General features: G+C 34.5%; 2 protein-coding genes across 2 annotated transcripts; both read left to right on the top strand.

Moving 5' to 3' along the window:
- The first annotated feature begins 421 nt into the window (after positions 1-421).
- Positions 422-3392, top strand: LOC121249751 (transcription factor MYB106-like). The gene is made up of 3 exons (XM_041148536.1): positions 422-698; positions 801-930; positions 1971-3392. The coding sequence occupies exons 1-3, from the start codon at positions 566-568 to the stop codon at positions 2896-2898; spliced, it is 1191 nt and encodes a 396-aa protein (XP_041004470.1). The 5' UTR covers positions 422-565; the 3' UTR covers positions 2899-3392.
- A 14079-nt stretch (positions 3393-17471) lies between these two features.
- On the top strand, positions 17472-23374 carry LOC121249750 (cystathionine gamma-synthase 1, chloroplastic-like). The gene is made up of 11 exons (XM_041148535.1): positions 17472-18108; positions 18212-18315; positions 18992-19065; positions 19162-19330; positions 19579-19638; positions 19737-19940; positions 20023-20109; positions 20221-20328; positions 22225-22320; positions 22436-22554; positions 23050-23374. The coding sequence occupies exons 1-11, from the start codon at positions 17598-17600 to the stop codon at positions 23171-23173; spliced, it is 1656 nt and encodes a 551-aa protein (XP_041004469.1). The 5' UTR covers positions 17472-17597; the 3' UTR covers positions 23174-23374.
- The last annotated feature ends 442 nt before the right edge of the window (positions 23375-23816 follow it).

Here is a 23816-nt window from a genome sequence, read left to right as displayed (position 1 = left end):
TCAATATTTGTTTCTTGACCAAGTAATTCGTTTGGATTTAGAAACAGTTTTATCTCATTTCATCTTATTAATATAATTTTTTTAAATTTTTACATAAAATATAATAAATAATTTAATTTTTTTAAATTTCAAAATAATATTAAAAAATAATATTCTAATAATATTTTATTCAACTTTTAATTTTCATCTCATCTCATCTCATCTCATCTTACTTTACTATCTAAACAGACCTAAGTGAAAAGACATTAAAGCCATTTAAATTCGATGCCGTATTATTTTGGACTATTGGTTAAAATGTGAGATCAGCAGTATGCCATCAAATCTAGTTGAAGGTTAAGGCCTTAAAGGGTACTTTGGACCTTCAAGTTTTATATATACCACGGGTCGATCCGTCGTATTTATCCATCTTATTTATTTCTTTATCCCATTATTGTCGCTGACCTTTCTACTGATCTGCCCTTCCCTTCACTTACAAAGACAAGTTCGTCCAGTACTCCGCTCTTGTTTTATAAAGAAGAGAGAACAAGCACCGCTAGCTGCCTTTGCTGATTGATTCCACTTCCAAATGGGTCGGTCGCCATGCTGTGACAAGGTTGGCTTGAAGAAAGGGCCATGGACGCCTGAGGAAGATCAAAAGCTCTTAGCTTATATCGAAGAACATGGCCACGGAAGCTGGCGTGCCTTGCCGGCTAAAGCTGGTGATCATCTATCTGCACTGATCTTTTTCTTTATGAAGCAATATATAATAGTAACATTTTTTATCAGTTTTACTTCACCTCCTTCTGTCTTACTGTTTCTAGGGCTGCAGAGATGTGGGAAGAGCTGCAGACTGAGATGGACCAATTATCTTAGACCTGATATTAAGAGAGGAAAGTTCAGTTTACAAGAAGAGCAAACTATCATTCAACTCCATGCCCTCCTAGGGAACAGGTATAAAAGTTTCTCGTAAATATGACATTTTTATGTTTGTAAATTATTTTACTTTCCCATTAGAAACCATGGCCGCTGGTTCTTCTGTTTGTGGTTAATTAACTTTCCCATTAGTCCTGAAACTTCCACGCTCAGAATTCGTGGGTACTGTCGTCGAGCTTTAGTTTGGTTATTGAGTTCGATGATGGGATGAGATATTTTTTTAAAAGTTAAATAAAATATTATTAGAATATAATTTTTTAATATTATTTTTATTTTAAAATTTAAAAAAGTTGTAATAATAATATGAGATGAAATAATTTTGTTAGAATATATTTTTTTAATATTATTTATTATTTAAAAATTTAAAAAATTATAATAATAAAATAAGATGAAATAATTTTACCTATACTTTCTTTTATATAAATATATATATATATACACACATAATACTAGTGCAAATCCAAAGAGACTTGGCAGAGTTCAAGTACCTTCAGATGGTCAGTGTGAAATTGGGAATTAAATTGCGTCTTGTGTTTCGGAGAAAAGTTAACAAAATTATTGGTGCTAGCTAGCTAGCTAGTCCGTATAATTATGTTTTCTACCGGAAATTAAAATATTTCTAGTATTTGAAATTCTGCCAGCTACCCCGCACTTGCTTTAAATATAACCTAGATTTAGAAATGTGCTTTCTGTCATGCATTTCCATAACTTATTTTTCTGACACTCAATCTTATTAAATGGGTTATCTTTAATTAATACAGAGTGCTTTCATGGAGCAAAAATACAATATATATATATATATATGAAATAATATTTTTGTAAAGGATCCTACTCAACATGTCATAGATACTCGTGAGGTTTCTTTCTTGTACAAGCTGATCATGAAAGTGTTTTTTTTTTTTTTTTTTTGAAAGCGATCATGGAAGTGTTCATCTTTTGTCCTTGGATGTTAAAACATTGATAATTGCCGGTAGCAGTTGATAATTTCTGCGTTTTTGTTAAGTTCTTGAGTTGTCTCTATTGTATGTTGTCTTTATTGTCTCTTACGTCTTGATCAGGTGGTCGGCAATAGCTACTCACTTGCCAAAGCGAACGGACAATGAGATCAAGAACTACTGGAATACGCATCTTAAGAAAAGGTTAGCCAAAATGGGGATTGACCCTGTTACCCACAAGCCCAAGAATGATGCATTACTCTCTAGCGACGGTCAATCCAAGAATGCAGCCAACCTTAGCCATATGGCTCAGTGGGAGAGTGCTCGGCTCGAAGCCGAAGCAAGATTGGTTAGAGAGTCAAAGCTTCGTTCACATTCATTCCAACATCTGTTAGGCACTCCAGTAGTACCTTTGCCTCCAAGATCTCTGGGTGTAACTAAAGTAGGCTGGAATAATGGTGAATGGTCTAACGCAACAGAGGGTAATGGCGGTAGTACTGTTCCTGCAGGTACAGGAATTGGAAGCCATGACCTCGAGTCTCCTACATCAACACTTACATATTCAGAAAATACGCCGCCAGTTATGACGACTGCTGGAATTGGGGAGACTTCAATGCCTCTGATCGAGTTTGTTGGCACTACTTCAGGTTCTTCCGAAACCGGAATTGTCAAAGACGAAGGGGAACAAGATTGGAAACCCTTTGAAAACTCCACCCATTGGTCAGAATACAAAGAAGGCATGGAGAACTCATTGTCTTTTACATCTAATCTTCATGACATTTCAATGTCCATGGAAGGCACATGGACTAGTCCAGAATCTTTGAGGACAAGTCGTGGACATGTTCATTTTGGAAACTTCATGGGAGATCAGGAAGGATTCACTAATCTTTTGCTTAATAATTCCGATGATCATCAGGGTTTATCGGATGGAGGGGATGATTCTGAAAACGGTAGCGGCAGTGGCAGTGACTACTACGAAGATAACAAGAATTACTGGAACAGCATTCTTAATTTGGTCAATTCTTCCCCCTCTGATTCCCCATTGTTCTAAAGCTTTACAAAAAAGTCCTAGCTAGTCATCGCCATAAAGTCATGAAGTGGAACTTACCCACACACGTGCACCACCCTCCTCAAGCCAAACCAAGAGCTGTACGTTGATTTGTTTCTAATTAATGTTGTTTTGAAGCGGCGTCTCATAAAGAAATGGTATTGCCGAAAAGCTTCAAAATATAGAGAGCATAACGTTAAAAGTTTGGGCATGCCCTCCATGCCCTCTAGTTCAGCCACTTCTACTCTTTCGAGTCAACTCGACCAGAATCTACGTTTCCTTTTGTTCGTCTTTTAGCTTTGCATTTCCTTCGGATCTAAGCTCTAAAGGGTTGGGGATGCTAATTGTGGGACCTGTGGCAGTAAGGCAGTACTGATTCTGGATGGTCTCTGAGCTGAATGACACCCATATGGCCATATATATCTTCTTCTTCTTCTTCTTTATGTAAAAAGTTATGTAAGGACTTGTCCAATAAGAGATCACGTATTTATGACCGATTTATTGCTGTTGGTTTCATGTCGTATTCTGGCTTATAAGGGAGGGAAGAATCTCTCTCTCAATTTTCATGAAGTCATGGGAGGCTGGCCGCCGGCCGGGAACCAAAAGACATGGGAAAGCAGCAAATAATAATTGACCATATTTTATCTATGTGACGATTTTTCTGATCAAATTGGAGAATAAGAGAATAAGCTTCAAGTAATAACAAAAAGAAAATATTATATATATGAAGTTTTTTATTAATTATTCCCAAGTTGATTCTCTTAACTTAGGTGGTATATATCACAATTCAAATTAACAGGCTGCTGGATGCATGATGATCAAATAAAACAACAAATGGTAATTAACAATAAGACCCAAAAGGCTAGCTGTATGTGTATAGATTATTGCTCTTACCTTATTTCATTATTACCTAGTTGTGTTGATCATCTCCAAACCATTTTTGTACGTCCAGGTACCTGCAGTTTTTTTTTTTTTATCTGATCTACGCGCAGTTTTTCTTTTAGAATTAATTGAAATACGTCTTAAAACAATACCTATAATTCAGGGTACGTATCTGTACCTATGAAATTTACTAATTAGTTTTCTTTTGAATAGATAAATATATTTGCAAATTGTTATCATTAAAACACTCATGAATAAATCTCTGATGTTGATCAAACTTGTCGTGTCAGCAAGTTATTACATTATATATACAAATTAAAGCATTAATTGGTACCTTGACTCTTATAAATAGTGTAAGTACTATTATTCAAAATAAAGGCCATGCAATTAGCACCCAACCCTCAAAAAAGAGTTTTTGTTTTTTTCGAAGATTAATTAGGGAATAGATTGTAGAAGGCCTTGACGAATTGATGACTATATAGCTCTATATATATATCCTTTTAGCTTAGGAAATATTTGCACATTTTGTCCTAAAACAGAAGAAAACATGAGTGGCCGTGGGTGGAGCTAGGCGCTCATACTGATTGATCCCCCGATATATCTTTTACATGAGTACTTATGCATGTGAATTCATGAAATGGCACCATTTTCAGAAGACCAAAATATAATGTGATGGGGGATCATAGGCATGACATAGCACCCCATCTTTATAATAATAATAATAATAATCTAACAATTATTAATTAGTTGGGAGATAAGACAAATATTGATCGTCTTTATAAAAGTGTCAAAATCATTGCATGTATATCTTTTTCATTTTATTTTCCGGAAGCTACTACGTACGTAAGTACTTTCATTTTATTGAAAAATCCATGCGATTAAGACATTGTTTACGTTCGAAATTCATCTTAATTCATCTCATCTCATCATTACAATTTTCTTAAATTTTCACACAAAATATAATAAACAATTCAACTTTTTTAAATTTCAAAATAATTTTATCAAATTTTTACACAAAATATAATAAATAATTCAACTTTTATTCTATTATTATTAAAAAATAATCTCAACTCATCTCTGAATTCAAACGACTTCTAAGCATCGCATCGGTACTTGGGTCGAGTCTCACTAAATATGGACATGCATATACATGTATACGTAAGTAGATATAGATACATGCATCATGCAAAAGTAGTATTTTATTTTATTTTTTTATTTTTGAGTTGGGAGAGGAGAATTTTGATCCCCAACCTCTATTTTAAAAATTAAGATTATACTAATTAAGTCACAGGGCACAGGCTAATCAGGCAAAAGTGGTATTAATTGCGCGCCCACGACCTCTAATAGTGTAATATATTAATGACCAACAAATTAATTGTGCGCATGATCAAGTACTTGATTGCGATGGATCGCACAGCTAGCTAGCGGATTTGTTTTTGCAACAGCGCCTAGCTGCTAGCATTTTATATATATATATATATATATATATATATATATATATATTGCGTACGTGCAATATCACCTTCCAATTTTAGCGAGCATAATCAATCTCTCACATGCAGGCCGAGAGCTTAATTAATTTGGGTCAAGATCATTATGAATAAAGTAAAAAAATATTGGTAATGGATCCAAAATTTGAATCCGGATCAATCTAATCGAGTTAACGAAGAAGAAGATCACTGCCTAGCTAGCTATAGAAGGTATATATTTATATATATGTAATCCATTAGTGGAATGCATTAATTGATTAGATTATTAATTTCTGGAATGGAATGATGAATTGCCAATAAGAAAGGGTGCTTTGATGTTTGCTTTGCATAGGAAGCAATCACAATCAGCTGGAAACAAATTGCCAATATATATATATATATATATATATATATAAATATATATATATGCATGGTCCCCATTTTGTGTTGATCCCTTGGTCTGCTGACTTTTGATCTTTAGCAAAAAATAATGGAAGCTGGCTAATTAAATTTATGATTCAGACATCTTGAATGTACGTGTCATCAAAAAATCACAAATTATGTAGATATTTAGGCACAAGATCATCATGCTTCATGGTAGTCATGGCTCATGGACATGTCACGTCCCAGCTGTTCATCTGGAAAACAAGGAATCTGACTTAATTTGTAGGGGTTAAACCCTCAGTCATCAGATCGACTCCGAGATCAATGTCAGATAGCTAGATGCCTAGCAAAAACTGTAAGAGTTTTCTTAAAATTCCATGTGGCACACATCCATATCATAATGGATTTAGATTAATTCAAATATTATCACTTAATTAAAGAGTCATAATGGGATATAAAAAATATACCTCTACATAATCTAATCATGGTGGGATACAGAAGTCTCTAAATTTCGCAATGGCCCGAAGTGATCTATAAATAATATTGAAGAGTTAAAAGGTCCTCACGTATAACATCATTGTATCTCTAGCCATCGAGAAACACTTAGAAGTAAAGTTGTTAGGATGATCATTATCTCATAATCAAGTCAGATTCTCTATTAAACTGTAATAGATGGAGGTACGTTTTCTAACTGTTATTATTTTATTATTGTGGATCATAGAAAATTAAAAATTCAATTAGTAATGTTCATGTCAAAATATTTAACAAAAACCTACATACACAGATGTCTACATTGGCTATATATTATATGGAGATCTACAAATCTGAAGGCAAAAAGACGAAGATAAAAACTAAAATAAGATTCAAGAGAAAATACTTAAAGAATGCATGGGATGGCTGAAGGGAGATCAGGCCGAGTGTTGGGAGGGAAGGGACGGCCCGCGGGGAGCCTGAGCTCTGCCTACTACGTACCAAGACTTCCTACGCAACTTCCTACGCATGCATGGTATTTTTGGAGCCTCACGAGTCATGACGAGGGAGGGCAGCAAGAGATCCGAAACTCACAGACGTCTTACAAGCTGTGAGGTCGAATATCCTTATCTGATGACATTCATGATCAGTATCCCTATTTTTTTTTTTCTTTTCTTTTCTTTAAAATTGGTAGATCAAGAGAATCAGAGATATTCTAGCCAACTCATAACTGGTCTTAGCCTTCAAATCATGGATTTGATACTTAAACTATCGCATTAATTAAATATATTAATATTATCTATGATGATAAAATGGCAAGTTAATAATTACCTTAGCCTGTATTTTATTTGTTAAGCATTGATACTTGGGGCATCCCCCAAAAGTTTTTAAAAACTTGTTTTAGTATATGGTTTTTAAAAATATCCTAATATAAAGATAATTTGTCCTCCCAAAATATTTTTAAAAATCTTACTTAATACTTAGTTGTCTAGGTTTCATTTAGTTTTTCAACAATTTTTCATACTCACACCTATTTTTTGTCATTAATAAAATTTCACATTCTCGTATTTATTTTTCACATCTCATAAGAGGTAAGAAAATATATTGGTCTCTTTTTATAAGCTATTTGGTAAATCTACAACCTCATTTTTCTTATTTATTTACACTTATTTTCAAGTCTTCCACTAGCTAATTTATTAATTTGGATTAGTTTTGTTAGTAAGTACATATGTACTACTATCGAATTAACAATTATGAGTGAAGGCAAAGATAAAATCACATAACTAATTTTTATCATTTGTTTACTTAATTTTTACCGTTTGTTTTAACAAGTCTCACATAACTATTTCTATCTCAATTTTTATTATTTACTTAAGTCCGATGGAACTCAAGTGAGAGGTTTAGATTGGCAGTTTGAATAATTTAGTTGTCCCTAGATAACTACCTTATATGGTTAATGTTAAATATTGGTGAAACACTTTGTCATCTTAAATGTTGGTTACTGTTCACCCCCACATACGATATAAATGAATAGTAGCATGTGTTTTTTCGAAGAAACCCACGGAATCAATGTATTTCATGTGTTTTCATGGCTGCTAAGTTGACTCAGCCATGGGTGAGCTCGATCTGTTTTCCGTTCAAACGAGTTTACCTATCCGATCGAACACTTTTTTTGACGTTCGAACGGTTTGAACCAAACAAGATATTTTCCGTTTGAACACTTTTTTCCGTTTGAACGTTATAATTTCCGTTCGACCACTACATATTCCGTTCGAACCAATTACTTTATATTAGCTTATTAAATTATTTTCATCGTTTTATTAAATTGTTCTATCAATTAATTTATTAAATTACTATTAGTATATAATTTTGTGAATATTTTCTCATATTAGATTTTATCACTAATGTTGAATATATATATATTTTATTTTTTAAATTCCAAGTTTATAATAACGTCTTATAGGGACCGTAAACATGGTAGATCAGGGGAACCTTCCATCCAAACAGTTTGAGAGCAAACTGTTTTACTTAAGAGGCAGGTAAAACTATCTAATTTTGTGATTCTTAAATGGGAGAGTCATTCCCTCTCATCAGTATTCAATGATCGTGGTTGGGCACTAATCTTAGATTAGCGAGAAGAAGGAATAAAGCTCATTTCCTATATTGATATCGTTGCTGAGTTCTATAAAGAGTTCGGTAGTGTCAGCTTAGGCGATTGAGGGGCATACAAGATCTGTGTTCGAGGAGCTCCTGTTATATTTTCAGTGGACAGACTCGCTACATATCTCAGTATTCCTAGGCTGGTCGATGCCTATCCAAACCTACTGCCTAGAGAGTCTATTCTTTCAGGTGATGCAGAGATCGCTCAAACGAGATCAGTTTACACATACGAGATCGATACACTCGCTGATCATGAGGTCAAAGACCTAATTGTTGGTCCAAATGCTCCAGTGTACAATGGGACAAAGAGCATTAGACAGGCAGATTTATCTTCTTTCTTTAAGATCATGAATCTGATAATCACCAATAATATTGACTATCGGCAGTACGAGACCGAGGTTGACATGAATCGAGCGAAATTTATGATACAAATCACTCGTGGCATTCCGATCAATCTCGTGGGGTATATATTTAAGAGGATCTGATCAGAGACTCGGTACATTACGACAGATATACTGCCGTTTGGGATCCTGATCACTAGATTTTTGCCACATTCCGGGGTCGTGCCAGAAGTTGCCTAGCGTGCACGGGAGCCGATTGTTCCGATCAACAGTACCATCCTATCACGGAGCACGGGACAATCGAGACTTTGTTTTCGTGGACCTGTTCCTGACAGGGCTGCTATTCAGAAAGATGCACAACTAGGAGATCCTAGAGTATCGGCTGGTGAGGAGATGTCCGACATACTGTGTGCTGAGATCGGCATACACACATCAGCAGTGATTGATGCAGTGAATACTGCCATGTCTAAGTTGCGTACAAAGATTACTGTTAGCGTCTTTGAGTTATGTACAGAGATTAATGCTACTATCTCTGAGTTACGTACAGAGATTCATGCCAGTAATGCAACTCAGGTCACGCTCAGTACTGGACTGACACAGGTAGAAAGACAATTAACTGCAGTCGAGGATGTGTGCAAAGATCTCGCATCATAGTAGTTTCTATTTTTTATTTATATATTTTTGTTATAGTTATGGACATTATATATGATGTTTTGATAATTTGCTTTAGTTATAAATTAAATATCTTATCTAATCTGGAGTAATTATTTATTTATATTATGTGATGTATGGTTGATAATATTTATTTAACATAAAAGAAATCATTAAAATATTTTTAAACTAATCACATAAAATTAATTTATGAATTCGATCGTATATATGATATATATTTTTTATATTTTGAGTTACGTACTGAAATTAATATTATACGTTCGAACGTATAAATATGATGTTTGAATATATTCGAACTAAATATGTTCTGTTCGAACGATCTAGAAACCTTTCCGCCAAGTTTTGCTACCAAATATTTTCCGTTTGAACAACAAAATTTATCGTTCAAACGATTTTGAACTTTTCCCGGCATAATAAATTACTTTCCCGCCAAGATTTTTCGAATGAACAAAATTTTTTGAGACAATTTAATTCGTTATAGAAAATACTGTTTGAATATATATTTTTTCGGTTGAACGGTTGTGTAAATTCATTAATTTTTTGAGATGAAACTTAAATTTTATCTTAAAAAATTACTTTTAAGTTTCGTCCCTAAATAATTTTATCTTTAAAAGTTAAATTTGTTGTAGTGCTAATCGCCCCCACACAGCTAATCCTAGTTCCGCCCTGACTAGCTGTATAAATATTTCGACCCTTCACTCCAAAGTGGTACGTTCGTAGGCTTCGAGACATTATCTTAAGCTATATATCACTCTCAATTAGGTAATAAGCCAAGGTGCATGCATATATACGGTATATTTATCTTGTACAAACATTTCTATCCAGCTCCATACGGAAGTGGACAAAAATTTTAAAAATGTTGAAAGTTTAAAAAATCTATATATATATATATATATATATATATTTTATATGAGAAAATATTACTGATCTTTTAAAAGAAAAAAATGTCACTCCAGCTTTGCATGGGCCACCCTAATTAATTCAGCTTCTAGCTTCGTTCCTCATGTGTATGCATGCAAGAGCTGGTCAAACAAGTACGTACTCATCTATATATAATTAGAATGATATATATAGTAGATCTAAAAGAATATATGCATGCGAAGTTTATCAGCCAGTATATTAATTCAAATTAATATTAAACACACTGCCAAACATTGCTTATAATTTAAATATAAATTCATGCATTTAATTAATAAAATGGGTCATATATTATATTCAACAATAATACACCTATTGCATGCATGCCAAGTTCGTGGGTACAAAAAGGAAAACGTCACATTCTTAGATTGTGATCACTTCCCTTTCATCATGCAGTGATAATTAACAATTATCAACCATATTATATGTCTTAATTTGTATGAGCAAAGTTTTTCTTAGCTAGACTGCCTTCCAATTACTTTAGTCCAGGGCCACTTGCATATATGCCCTAATTTGTCGGTGCTCTTTTAAATAAATTTATACCAAGGAAATTAAAGGAAGCTAGCTTTGAATGCTCCGCATCCTGCAGCGTCATCGTGACACATTAATTCGTACTGGAACGAAAATGTTCTTCTTAATTGGCATCCCGCCGCGGGTCTCTTTCGTTACCTCTTTATACCTACCATACATTATGTCATAGTTTCGGAATATGAAAACTATATATCAATACAATATATCCATGCATGAAAAAAAGAAAAGAAAAAACAAAGATGTAAAACTCATCATCATGTGTTGAGCACGAGGAGGCCAGAATCCACAAGATTCTTATTTTTTGTTGTAATTAAAATGCGTGGAAACAGAGCCCATACAAAACAAAAAATTCCGTATGAGTTATATTTGTACTGCGACGATATTATGTCATCGATCCCATAAAAATCATGTAAAAAATTAGTGAAAAAAGGACTGATATAAATAAAATTATTCTTCGATTCCTGCATTAAATGAGGGGGGCGGGTCGTGAATCCAGGCTGTGTTGAAAGCTCATGTGGAGATTTCAAAGACGTACGCCCTACATATTCTTCTTTTTCTACGTTGTTTTTCTTGCTAATGTACTGTACATCCAAGACCATGCATTTATTTCTGTGTATAATGCACCTCACATCACATGGGTCTTAAATTGCATCGACTGAGGCCAACGGTGCTTATTAAATGAGCAATTATATGTATATAATATATATATATATATATATATATATATAGCTCCCTATAAGCTTTGCAATTTATATATGTGCTTAATTTGTACCTACGTCGAACTGAAAATATATAGTTTGAGTGACGAGTTCAATGCAACTGCATCAGTTTGTACGTACCTTGAGTCATGTTGCACTGGCTTCTGATCATATCGATCGATCCTTTTGATCTTAAGTTTATAATAATTGAATATTATCATATTTTTCCACATTAAAGCCCATTTAATATGGAGGAAATTAAAGTTGTAGAATGCGAAGGTTTGATCCAATTTCTTCCGACTCTCCCCCCTCTCCCAAAAAGTTTTATCCTCTCCAGTAGTACTTGTTTGTCATGAATCAGCTTCCACTGGCAAAAAAAACTTTAGCAGTTCAGAGTACAAGATGAAAAGAAAACTATAAAAGCATTTAGAAGGTAGTAAAGATGTAATCGAGTGTCTAAACTTTCACCAAATGACTGAGTGTCTAGTAATTACATCGTTTCCGGCCGGGAATGGAGGAACTGATCATTTCGGAGGAGTGCATCGTACGGATAGTAAACAAAGCAACAATTTACAATGCAAAATAATCCAATTTATGGATGTTCATTTGTACAGAACAGAGTGCAAGTACCTGCAATAAAGCAAGCGGAGCATGAAATTACTGGGCTGCAAAGTTCTTTTCAAACGAATTGAAAGCAGAGCCAACCTCTTTTATTGCATTCCAGATTGGGTCGCCAGAATTAGAATAGTCATGCAGAGTTGTTGAATTACTACCAAACAGTGCGGTGATCTAATATTAATTGTGCGTAGACTCCAAACTGTATATTTTACAAACCATTATGTCTAGAGAAAGAGTCGTCAAGATTACCATGCAGTTGCTGTGAAGACACGTACAGATGCAGAATTAAATGGAACATGGCAAAAACAAAAACAAAAAACGCTGTGCATTAATAGGGAGTAGCATTGATAAGGGCGGAATTGATACCACTTTCAGTCTGGTCAAACAGACCAACAACCATGCTGTCGATCTGCTTCACTACTATTATTGTTTATACACTGTTTACATGTATATATACGTCTCAATATTCATTTGAAATGAAGTCAATTGTATGGGTCAATGCTGGTACTCGGACTCCAGTCCTTTAAACTGCAGGTTATGAGATTCGGTTGCCCATTGGGCCTATTTTGTTGTGTGTCATCGTTTGATCCAATCCAAATTAATGACATACTGCCGGGAGCCTTTCAAGCTGGATTCTGCCATCCCATACCCAATAAAAAGCAGTGAAAATGAAATCATGGGCACTTTCACAGTAGTGTATTTTAACTAGTTCTCAATAATATTCCATGCAAGATAGAGAACTAGTTGGGTCAGTACTGCCCGGTAAGGCCACTTTCCAGTTGTAAATAAAAGACAAATTACAAAACAGAGGATGAAAATGATAAATACACGTGATTTTTTTATAATATTTTTTATAATTATATTTTAAAATAAAGATATTTTTATAAATTAATAACTTATAAAAATGACATAATTTTATAAAAATATTCTTATTTTAAAATATATATTATAAAATATATTGTAAAATGTATTGTGTGGATATCGGCCTTACTCATCAATTTTTGTTTATTTTAAGGGATTACGTAACTAATAAGTTAAAACTTGTAATACTTTAAGATACGAATGAAAGGCTGATATGTGATGGATGATGAATGAAAATTAATTTTTCAAAAAACGAAAGTGGAGAAGTATTATAATCCCTTCGTCACATGGACCATTGATGTCTGTATAATTCGTGGATTAAATGCAATAATGGCTTAGCTCAAAGCCAGAGGTCTCGTTCGTTCACGCATTGCCGCCTCACAAAGGGGACAACTTCTGACCTCTCTCCTTTTATTATAGGGAATTTTTGCCTTTTGCATGTGTAATATACAACAGTATTTTGTCTGTCTGGGTTGGTGTAAAGATTAAAGAATTCGCATAAACTTTTGTGCCCTGAGAGGAGAGGAGAGGAGAGGAGAGGGAGGGAGGATCATTCAATCTATCACTGTAGTTTTCAGTGGAAAATGGAGGAAAAGATCACTGCAGGCGCACTAAACTAAACAAAAAAGAGAAACTGTCAAGTTGCCAAAAAAAAAAGGGCCATGCACGTTTATTTTTTGTCTAATGTCTATTGATTTTTATGAGCGGAACCCCAACTAAAATTGTTCTCTTCCTGCAACTTGTATTGTTTTTTAGGCACTTTGGGACAACTTTTATTCTAAAACAAGGTCAACATCCATCACGACTTTTCGTACATTAATATTCACTGCTCTACACTATACACATTATTCTTCTCGATAAAGATGGCTGTCGTATATATAGTTTTCCTATTTTTTGAGATTTTAAGATGATGACGACGACGACTGCAGGTGTTTCTCTATTCATCTCCCACCAAGTTTTGTCGGAGGCCACAAATGTCATCGGAAACTTCTTGTCCTTGACATTTACGATTCCATTTTAGGCAACTGTCCTTAAATTTGGCCTCTTCCTCTCCAATGTCATACTAATTTTTAAAAGAGTAAAGCTACTCTCACGGGAGTTCCCACTTCTTTTATTTATTTATTTTATTTAATAATTAAGTGAGTATTTTTTAATGATATTGTAATTTTTTTTATTTTTTTAAAAAATATATAAAACTATTAAAAAAATATATGTAAAAAAAAAGTACAGAAAAAAAAGTATTGGCATCAGCCACTGATTGGAATCATCCAAAACACACTATAGTAAAATGACCAAAAATACTCCACAACAAAACCCACTTCCCTCTCATTTCAAATTTCATTTTTACTTCCTCCTCCCCCTCCCACCACCCGTGTCACCCAAGACCTCCCCTTGGCCCATCCTCGGGCGGCGACAGTCGGTAGTCCGGAGTGCAGATTTGGCTATAAGGGAGAGAGGACCCGTGAGGGGGAAGGCATGTGAGAGAGAGATGAATGGTCGGTGTGGGCTGGGGAAGGAGGATATGGCCGAGGGGTGGACGTTCGGCGTGATCATGGGCGGCGACGCACAGCTATAGGTGGCAGAATGTGAGTCGCAACGTGGGTGCGTAGGGTTGGGCTACGAGCATGCGTGCAGAGGAGCTACGGGTCTCTGCTGGGGGAGGAGGATGAGCTCAGTGGTGGTGGTCGGTGGCTGTGGTGGAAGGTCGAATTGGCAGTGGCGGTGAATTTGGACTGTGACGGGGACACATGTAAGAAGAGAGAAACAGAAAGGAGAGGAGGAAACAAGTGAGAAGAGAGAAACGGGTTTTAAGGAGGGAAAAAAAAACAAAAAAAAAAAGTGACACTTAACTTGTTCTACGGATCAGCTATGAACAGTGGTTGATTCGTAGCACAGCGCTTTTAAAAACAGTAAGGCATAGTTTGATTACATATCGATAAAATAAAAGTTGAATAAAATATTGTTATAATATAATTTTTTAATATAATTTTTATTTTCAAATTTGAAAAAATTAAATTATTTATTATATTGTGTATAGAAATTTAAAAAAATTTAATGATTAGATGATATAAGATGAATTGATTTATATAACCAAACGACACCTAAATAAATTTGAAATTAATGTGAAAAACTTTTTTTTTTATATAAAACTCCACTTTTTCTCTCAAATGAAGTGTGTAAAACTTGATGTATTTAGCATTCTCTTTTCGATTCGAGTTATGTTATGTATTATGCCTTTATTTTACTCTCATCCCAAAGTGAAAGCATTTTGTTATCGTGTTAAAGCAAAATAAGAAAAAAGGAAGGCCCTCCTGTTGCGAATTTGGGCATTCTCTTTTCCTGTTCTCTGTGTCATTCTTAGAAGTTTTCAAAGGTGTCATTTTAACTGCCCTTTCCATAAAACCTTGACTTGCTCTTTTTTTCCAACCTGATTTATTTTTAAAGCATTATTCTGCATCTGCTGATTTCATCTAAGAGTTTGCAGAGCTGTTTGCTTTATCAAAAATGTTAAAAACAGTTGTCAGCACACCTCCTCAAAGGGTTACTAGTTTCCCCTTCCAATCCTCTCTTATTATTTACATCTGTTTGAAACTGGTATATTGATAAGTTATGGCCTGCTTCATCTATATCAGATTTCTGGTGTTATTCCAAATGAATGGCACCTTTCCCAGTTATAGTCTTACGACTTTGAATTGAACATCCACCAGGATTAAGCCCAATTGTTCTACTCTCTTTCCATTCCCAGGTTGTGGCAGTAAATTAGCTTGCTGTCTACCACGAGCTCCAAATCTTTTTTCACCCGAGCCATTGGTTGTGATAAGAGAAGCCCTCAACCATTGCCCATATTAAGTTGTTCCCATTCCTGTTGTATTTCTTCTAGTTTTTTTTCCAAACAGATTCTTTCAACATGTTTGATAGCCCCACACTGAAAACAAAACAAAGGTAATCTTTCATATTTAAACTCTATCCACCTTTGTTTCCCCTCAGTTCTAATCATCTTGCCTCTTGGAAGAAGTTTTGAGATATCCAAACTGACTAACCCTGAGGTATTTACCACAGCCAACTCCTTCCACAACTACATCCACTGTCATAACCTCCCCTACCGTGGTTCCAATTCGTTCCCCCCATCAAAGGTCATAGCAGCTAAAGGCATACCATGTAGTTGTATCCAAAAATGTTCATGAATTCATTTCATTAGGGGAAGTATTGCTGTCGAATTCTTGAATACGTATCAGATTTTTATCAAAAGACCAAGGTTTTCCATTAAGCACCCTTTTCTATATCCATAGCTTTTTTGAAACTCCACTAAAAATTTGTTATGCCCTATCTCTTTAAAGCTTAGCCATCTCTCTGGTTCTGTATTTTGATCATAGTTGCTTTGAAAGCTTCATTCTTAATGTTTTTTTCCATCAAAACTAGCATAATCAGGCAATTCTGTCCACGCAAGTCTGCTCTTTTTGTCTCTTCCTTTGTGAAGTTAACGTCTTCTTGTTCTTCCTCTGTTAACTTAAGACCTTCCCACAAGAGTTTTAGTTCCTCTGCCATGTTTCACTTCCTTGATTTTGTCTTTGAACTGAGAATAAATTTCAAAACCTAGACCACCTCCTTACCCTTTTCAAAAAAATAAAGGACAACCACCTTAGCCTTCTAAATAGAAAGAAGCTCCAGCTTCACCGCCCAGTCAGATTCTAGATACTAAACTTATTTCGTGGTTAGTTAGTACAGCTAGCTTTGGTTAAAAATAAGAGGAATGATACACGTAATTATAAATTTATATATAAGATTTATTTTATTAATTTTTTTAAAAAAAAATTAAATTTTGAATTTAAATTTAAATTTTAAAATTTTTAATTCTCAGCGTATTATTATATAAATAAAAATGATAAGTATAAATAATATTTTCTTACAAAAATAATACTGAAACAAACAAACACAGCAAAACAAAAAACGACAAACAACAACCGTGTAAGAGCACTCCTTTTGTATTATACAAAAAATATAAATAATTTGAATAATTATTCTAAAAAGAAACTTCATTCAATTATGTAAAATGAATTGTAAAATACAATTAGTTACAGTATTTCGCTATATGTAATAGATATTGTTCATCCTATAAAAATTTTTTTATTGTTGATATTTCATTTATTTTCTATTTTTATTTATTTTAATTTTTATCATATAAGTAAATTCTTTTTATTGTTCATCATTTAAAATATATATATTTCATTTTCTCTAAAAAATATTTTGGAATTATTTTTAAAATAATTTTTTTATATTTGATTTTATTTTTAATTTTTATTGGCTTATATATTTTTGTTTTATGTGTATAGGATTGAATTATTTTATATTATATATAAAAATAAATTGTAAATATAAAAAAATATATAAATATTATAAATTTATTGATATAAATGAAATATTTAAAAAGAATAAAAAAATATATTTAAATGATATAAAAATAAATAAATAAGTTGATGGATGATATATTATAAAAATTAATAAATTAAATAAAAAAATTAAAATTTAATAATATATTTTAAAAGGTAAGATAAAAATCATTAGGATTGCTTTTAACTGTCAAATGCTTCGTCATCGGCCAAACCCAAACAACCTTCCGCATTTTTCCGAAACAGATAGCGAGAAGACAACGTCCAAGCGTCGCCGGTGTGTCAGTGGCAACAAAGTGTCGTATCGGAATGGCCGTGTCCACTTGTCCTATGGTCTTCTCCTTCGAGAGTCGCTCTGAACCCGACTTCTCAGGTGCGCCGAATTTCGGAGGAGGGGATAGGAAAAGGAGCCACGGCCGATTCGCTGGCGGGCTCAAACCGGCGCGTGGAACAGCTTCGTTCCACGGTAGCCTTTCGTCCCTGATCTTCCGCTTCCCTCCCAACTTCGTCCGCCAGCTTAGCACTAAGGCCCGCAGGAACTGCAGCAACATCGGCGTCGCCCATATCGTCGCGGCCTCGTGGTCCAACAACCCAGCTTCATCTTCGGCGGCGGCTGCGGCTGCGGCGGCCTCAGCAGCCTCTCCATCCGCCACCGAGCCGATCCCACCGTCTGTCGATGCTGCAGCCGTGGATGGCGTGGCGTTGATAGAGAAGGAAGTGGATCGTAGTGTGATTGGGGGTCTAAACTTGGAGCTCGAGGGTTTTCCTAAATCCAAGCCCTCGGTTTTTAGCTCCGATGGGAGCCTCACTATCCATGCTGGTGACGAAACTTTTTTCTTTTTATGTTCTCTATTTTTTCTTTTATACTTGAAAGTTTGATGCTTGTGTTTCATACCATAATTGCATTTCGGTGGCATGTATAGGTGAGAGATCTGGACGCGGGATAGTGACTGACGGAATTACCACACCAGTGGTTAATACTTCTGCCTACTTTTTTGACAACACTGCTCAGCTTATTGATTTCAAGGTATGCAAATGCTTTTTGAAGACATATTTGCCATTTCGGTCTGCTGCATTTCCGACGTGGTATAGCAATATATATGTATGTATGTATGTGTGTGCGTATTATATGTTCATTCGACAATGCTACTTAGCCCCTGAATTACCGTTCAATTCCCGCTTTTATTCTTTTTTCTTTTTTTAAGCTTCTCACTTTTGAAGACGTTTTTTAATAAGTAAAAGTGGAAAGCAAAAATTTAAATTAAAAAAAAAACCCAGAAAGGTGATCGAGTAGAGAAAATGTTTATGAATACAAATGAGTTACCTACTTTTTTTTTCATTCATAAAGAAAAAATGGGTTATATATTGAGTGGTATTTGAGCATTTATGAATGAATAAGAAAAAGGTAGATAACTCATTTGTTTTGTAGGACAAAGTATCATTTTCCATATATATATATATATATATATATATATAAGCATTTAATATTTGAACTTTGTACCTACTTAAGTTATGCATTTTGTGCGTACAATAGAGATTGATTACTTCTAAAAAAAAGTTGTAAACATTGTAATGAAATGCCTTCTCAGCATTATTCGTCGATTAATTAATTGAAAAGGGCTCTGTTGGGAAGCAATAAATTGAAATAGAAAGTAATTTTCTTCATTTGGTTGGATTAATGTGTCTTTTATCTAATGGGATAGGAGAAACGACGGGCAAGTTTTGAGTATGGCCGCTATGGCAATCCGACCACGGTGGTTTCAGAGGAAAAGATAAGGCATGACTTTGTTGCCTATAGTTTTCTTTATGATTTTCATCTAATTGATTGAACATTTACTGAGGTTATGTTTGCACTTCTCATTCCTGTATTCAGTGCGCTTGAGGGGGCTGAATCGACTTTGATAATGGCATCTGGAATGTGTGCTAGCACAGTCCTGTTGATGGCATTGGTGCCAGCTGGTGGGCATCTTGTGACGACAACTGATTGCTATCGGAAGACTAGGATATTCATCGAGACCGTTCTTCCTAGAATGGGGATCACAGTATTGTTTTGCTCCTTTTTTTTTTTGTTTTGTTATTTGCATGCTTTTGTTTCATGTATTTAGGTTGCCAAACATGTTCCATATCTTTGACATGAAATGAGGAGTTCAGTATTTGTGCCCTTCTTGTCTCAGAAGAGCTGGTCCTACCCAAAGAGCTTGATTTACTGAGAGGGAATGGGGTATTTCGGTGCTCTTTTTAAAATTTCATTTAGCGGATTTGGTCTTGATTATAATTATCACTCGTGCAGGCTACTGTCATTGACCCAGCAGACGTAGGAGCCTTGGAATCTGCGCTGAATAAGAACAAAGTGAGTAATGAGATAGCGGTTGGCTAGCGTCCATAAAAGTCGTCTATCGTTGTGAAGATGCGAATCCTGAGTTTGGTGGCATTATACTTGCAATGTAGGTTTCTCTTTTCTTCACAGAGTCGCCCACCAACCCATTTCTTAGATGTGTTGATATCAAGCTGGTTTCAGAGCTTTGCCACAGAAGAGGAGCATTGGTCTGCATAGATGGTACCTTTGCAACACCTCTCAACCAGAAGGCCCTTGCCCTCGGAGCTGATCTTGTTCTGCATTCTGCCACAAAGTACCTTGGGGGCCACAATGACGTAAGTTGGCTTATTAGAACAATGTAAACAATTAGGCTGTCAATAATTATGAAGTTAAGCACAAGAATTCTTCCCATTACAGGTCCTTGCAGGTTGCATTAGTGGTTCCATGAAGTTGGTCTCGGAAGTTTGTAATTTGCACCATATTTTGGGTGGTGCTCTCAACCCAGTAAGTCATTTGTATAGTCTTCACAAGATTTGTGGCTCTTATTGTTAACTATTGCAAATATAATGCATCTTAAGCTCCATGATTATGATTTGTAATTTTTTTCCTTTACAGAATGCCGCGTACCTTATCATCCGAGGCATGAAGACACTGCACCTTCGTGTACAGCAGCAGAATTCAACAGCGCTGGGGATGGCCAAAATTTTAGAGGCACATCCTAAGGTATTGATTAAGGGGTCGTTTGGATACTAAGAATATCTTAAAATATCTGTGAATCGTAGTGAAATAGTTTATGAATAGTAATGAAATAGTTTGAATTAAGATGTTTTATTAGGTTTTGAAAAAGGGGAGAAAAAAATTGAATTAAAATATTATAAAGTTAAAAAATTGTTTGAATATAATGTTTGAATATTATTTTTCTTTGGAAGTTTGGAAAAGTTGTATAGGGTTTTGTGTTTTGTTTGGGGTTTTGGAAAAATTGTAATAATTAGATGAAAACGTTGAAGATTTGAAATTGAAAAGTATTTTGTGTTTGATTGATATTTGGAAAGGAAATATATGAGAATATCTGATAATACCTAAGAACAATTGTGTTCTCAAAACAAGCCCTAAATTGATGTTTACAACTGTTGAATCCCTAGTGTAAATTGAATTCCCAACAATTACGCCGCCACTACCTTATGTAGCATGTTGAAACACCAAAACACTATTTCTGCGCTGCTATTTTCCTGCTTGCTTGTGCTATGATCACTAGGGGTGTAAATAATTCGGTCAAGGCCGGCAAAACCGACCAGACCGATCGGTCTCGGTCCCAAAATATGTGGACCAATGACGTTCGGTCCTGTCCAGTCCGGACCAGGGTCTACAAATTTTGGAGTGGATTGGACCAAATCGGACCGAACCCCTATATATATATTTTTTAAAAATATTTTTAATAATTTAATATATTATTTTTATATTATAATTTAATGATGTAATTTTCATCTAATTTATTATTATTGATCATATAAAATATAATATAATATATGCTATCAATTAATAATAAATCATAAATCATGTGATAATTTATGTAATTATATATAAATAGTTAATACATCACACATTCATATATACCCTACTATTTACACATAATTAAAATAATTAGGTAATTTTTTTTTAAATACCTAAGTTGCAAGCAAGCATGAATAATCTATGTATAATGAAATTATTTGATATTTATTAATCATATATAAAATATGACATTATTAATAATTATGCATATTAAAGAGTAAAGTCTAAGTTAGTAATTAGTAACTATTAACATCATAAATATAATTATAGGAAAATATTTTTTTAATGAGTTAGTTACATAACATTAATAATTTACTCAATTTTAATTTAGTAATTTAAATAATTTTCGTATTAATTTATTTGAAAAAAATTATAAAATAATTAGGCCGGACCGACCATAGCTACCGGTCCGGTCCAATCCCTATGGATGTTTGGTCCAGTTTGGAGAAAATGATAGACCGAACATCGGACCGGACCGGACCGATTTACAGCCCTAAATGATCACCCTGTTATCGTCATAAAATTTTTGGAGCTCCACCAAGACTAGATCCGACCTCCCTATAATCGACATGCAATTGCTTTCCTTGCTTTCATCTGATGATATGGACCACTAACGTCATCTACATATTTGGTAATAACCCTATCTCTACGAGCCGGTTCTTGCTGCGACCATCATCTCCACACTCTTTGTTAAATCACTAACCTTGCCTCATCATCTCTCATGGCAGTAGATGCATAGCTAGCACATTACCCATGCCACTTCTGCACTATGCATGTACTCGTGTTCGCTCTCTCATATTGCATTGTTATGTGTTTGGTGAGGTAAATTATACTCTGATTGTTCTAAATGCCTAGTAAACATTGTCCTTAATTAGCGTCTTTCAAACTTTTTCTTCTATATTGATGATGATCATTGATATATTATTTGTAATTTTCTCCATCACCATATTTTTTATCAATGAAGATGCTCCTATTATTATAGGAAAGATTCAAAATACCGTAAATTAGTTATGAGTTTCCTGTCTGGTATTTTTTATAATTGACGTAATCACATGATATTATTGGCAGGTGAAGCGTGTGTATTATCCTGGCTTGCCAAGTCATCCTGAACATGACCTTGCCAAGCAACAGATGACTGGTTTTGGTGGTGTGGTCAGTTTTGAGGTGATTATTTCTAACTGCTTTAATGCGTTGACTCAGGGGTACATTTTGTAGTTTGTGTGCCTCCGTTTATGGCATGCCACATTTCACCATAAATGTTCATTGTTCAACCATGCAGGTTGATGGAGACCTACAGACCACCATAAAATTTGTTGACTCACTGAAAATCCCATACATTGCCCCATCCTTTGGTGGCTGTGAAAGCATTGTGGATCAGCCAGCAATTATGTCTTACTGGTATTCCTTCAAGTTCCACATCATATGGTATCAAAAATTTACTTACTGTTTTTATTTGTAATGGTTCTGCCATGAGCACCGTAGATATCTTCACAACCGAATCAACTTCACTCCACCAATGGAAAATCCAAAGATGTGTGATCTTGCAAGATTTGGTGTTCACTGGAATGTAGAGTCTAGGAGATTTGTTCCTTGCAGTATTTGTTTCTACTTTCTGCAAGGATTTTTGTGGGACCAAGTGGAGCCTCACATATTGGACGGTTTTAATCTTTTAGCTTTAAGGATCTATTATTAGGGAATATTTCCCTATATTCTGGACCAAGCAACGCCTAAGTGAATTGGCCTTTATGGACTTTAGAATGAGCCATGAAGATACTATGTATTCAAGCAAGTTTCCTGAGCATGTAATTGATGATAGATATGCCGGTTTATATTTTATAATCAAGTGAAGTGAGAGTTTATTTGCTGACTTGTGTTTCAATCATTTTGAAACAGGGATCTCCCTCAGTCAGAAAGGCTCAAGTATGGGATAAAGGATAACCTGGTTCGATGTAGCTTTGGAGTTGAAGATTTTGAAGACTTGAAGGCTGATATCCTTCAGGCCCTGGAAAACATTTAGGTTCAACATTTCCAGTCAAAGATCCGGGATTCTATGGCGCATAGCCTACCGTGTTCTTTTTTCTTTTTTAAATATCTAACTGTCATTTTTTTCGCTTGTCATCTTTCTGTGGTCTACCTCTTTTTGGTGCTTCAATTGTGCTGTTCTGCTCCTGTGGACTGATCATTAAACGATCCAATAAATAGCTTAAAATTCGTCTGATGTGTGTTTTTATTTCCATTAATGAATAATATGCTCTTTTTGTTACGAGGAAGAAATACAGGTTTGATTTGACAAATAAAAGGAATCTCAAACAGCCCATTTACTATTTTCAAAAGAATGTTAATTCAAAGTGCGGAAAACTCGAACAAGAGCTTAATAACGTTTCCATTATTAGTTCAAACCTTTTCCTTAAAAGGAAATTGATTATACAAAAAGATTATATAAAATTAAACTCACAAATTGACGTAGTTTGATGTGGTATTTCAGATTGTAAAATTATTTTTATTATAAAATAAATTTAACGAATTTTATGAAATCACATCAATTTGTAAATTTATTTTATATACTCTCTTTATATCTGTAACAGTTCTTATTACGTCAACATGAAAGCGAGATGCAAGTGTAGTTTATCGGGAAAATAAATTATTAAAACATAAAGTAA

Source organism: Juglans microcarpa x Juglans regia, chromosome 2D, assembly GCF_004785595.1.
Source record: "Juglans microcarpa x Juglans regia isolate MS1-56 chromosome 2D, Jm3101_v1.0, whole genome shotgun sequence".
NCBI classification, from domain to species: Eukaryota; Viridiplantae; Streptophyta; class Magnoliopsida; order Fagales; family Juglandaceae; genus Juglans; species Juglans microcarpa x Juglans regia.
The sequence above is the reverse complement of the archived record's forward strand: the minus strand, read 5'-3'. Positions and strand labels throughout refer to the sequence as shown.

What these genes read in the sequence shown, in the direction of transcription:
- LOC121249750 (XM_041148535.1), top strand. Translation starts at nt 17,598, where the DNA reads ATGGCCGTGTCCACTTGTCCTATGGTCTTCTCCTTCGAGAGTCGCTCT. An exon ending in GAGCCTCACTATCCATGCTG is followed by an intron (nt 18,109 to 18,211) that starts GTGACGAAACTT and finishes TGGCATGTATAG; the next exon opens with GTGAGAGATCTGGACGCGGG. An exon ending in TTCCTAGAATGGGGATCACA is followed by an intron (nt 19,331 to 19,578) that starts GTATTGTTTTGC and finishes TCACTCGTGCAG; the next exon opens with GCTACTGTCATTGACCCAGC.
- LOC121249751 (XM_041148536.1), top strand. Translation starts at nt 566, where the DNA reads ATGGGTCGGTCGCCATGCTGTGACAAGGTTGGCTTGAAGAAAGGGCCA. An exon ending in TGCCTTGCCGGCTAAAGCTG is followed by an intron (nt 699 to 800) that starts GTGATCATCTAT and finishes TACTGTTTCTAG; the next exon opens with GGCTGCAGAGATGTGGGAAG. An exon ending in CATGCCCTCCTAGGGAACAG is followed by an intron (nt 931 to 1,970) that starts GTATAAAAGTTT and finishes CGTCTTGATCAG; the next exon opens with GTGGTCGGCAATAGCTACTC.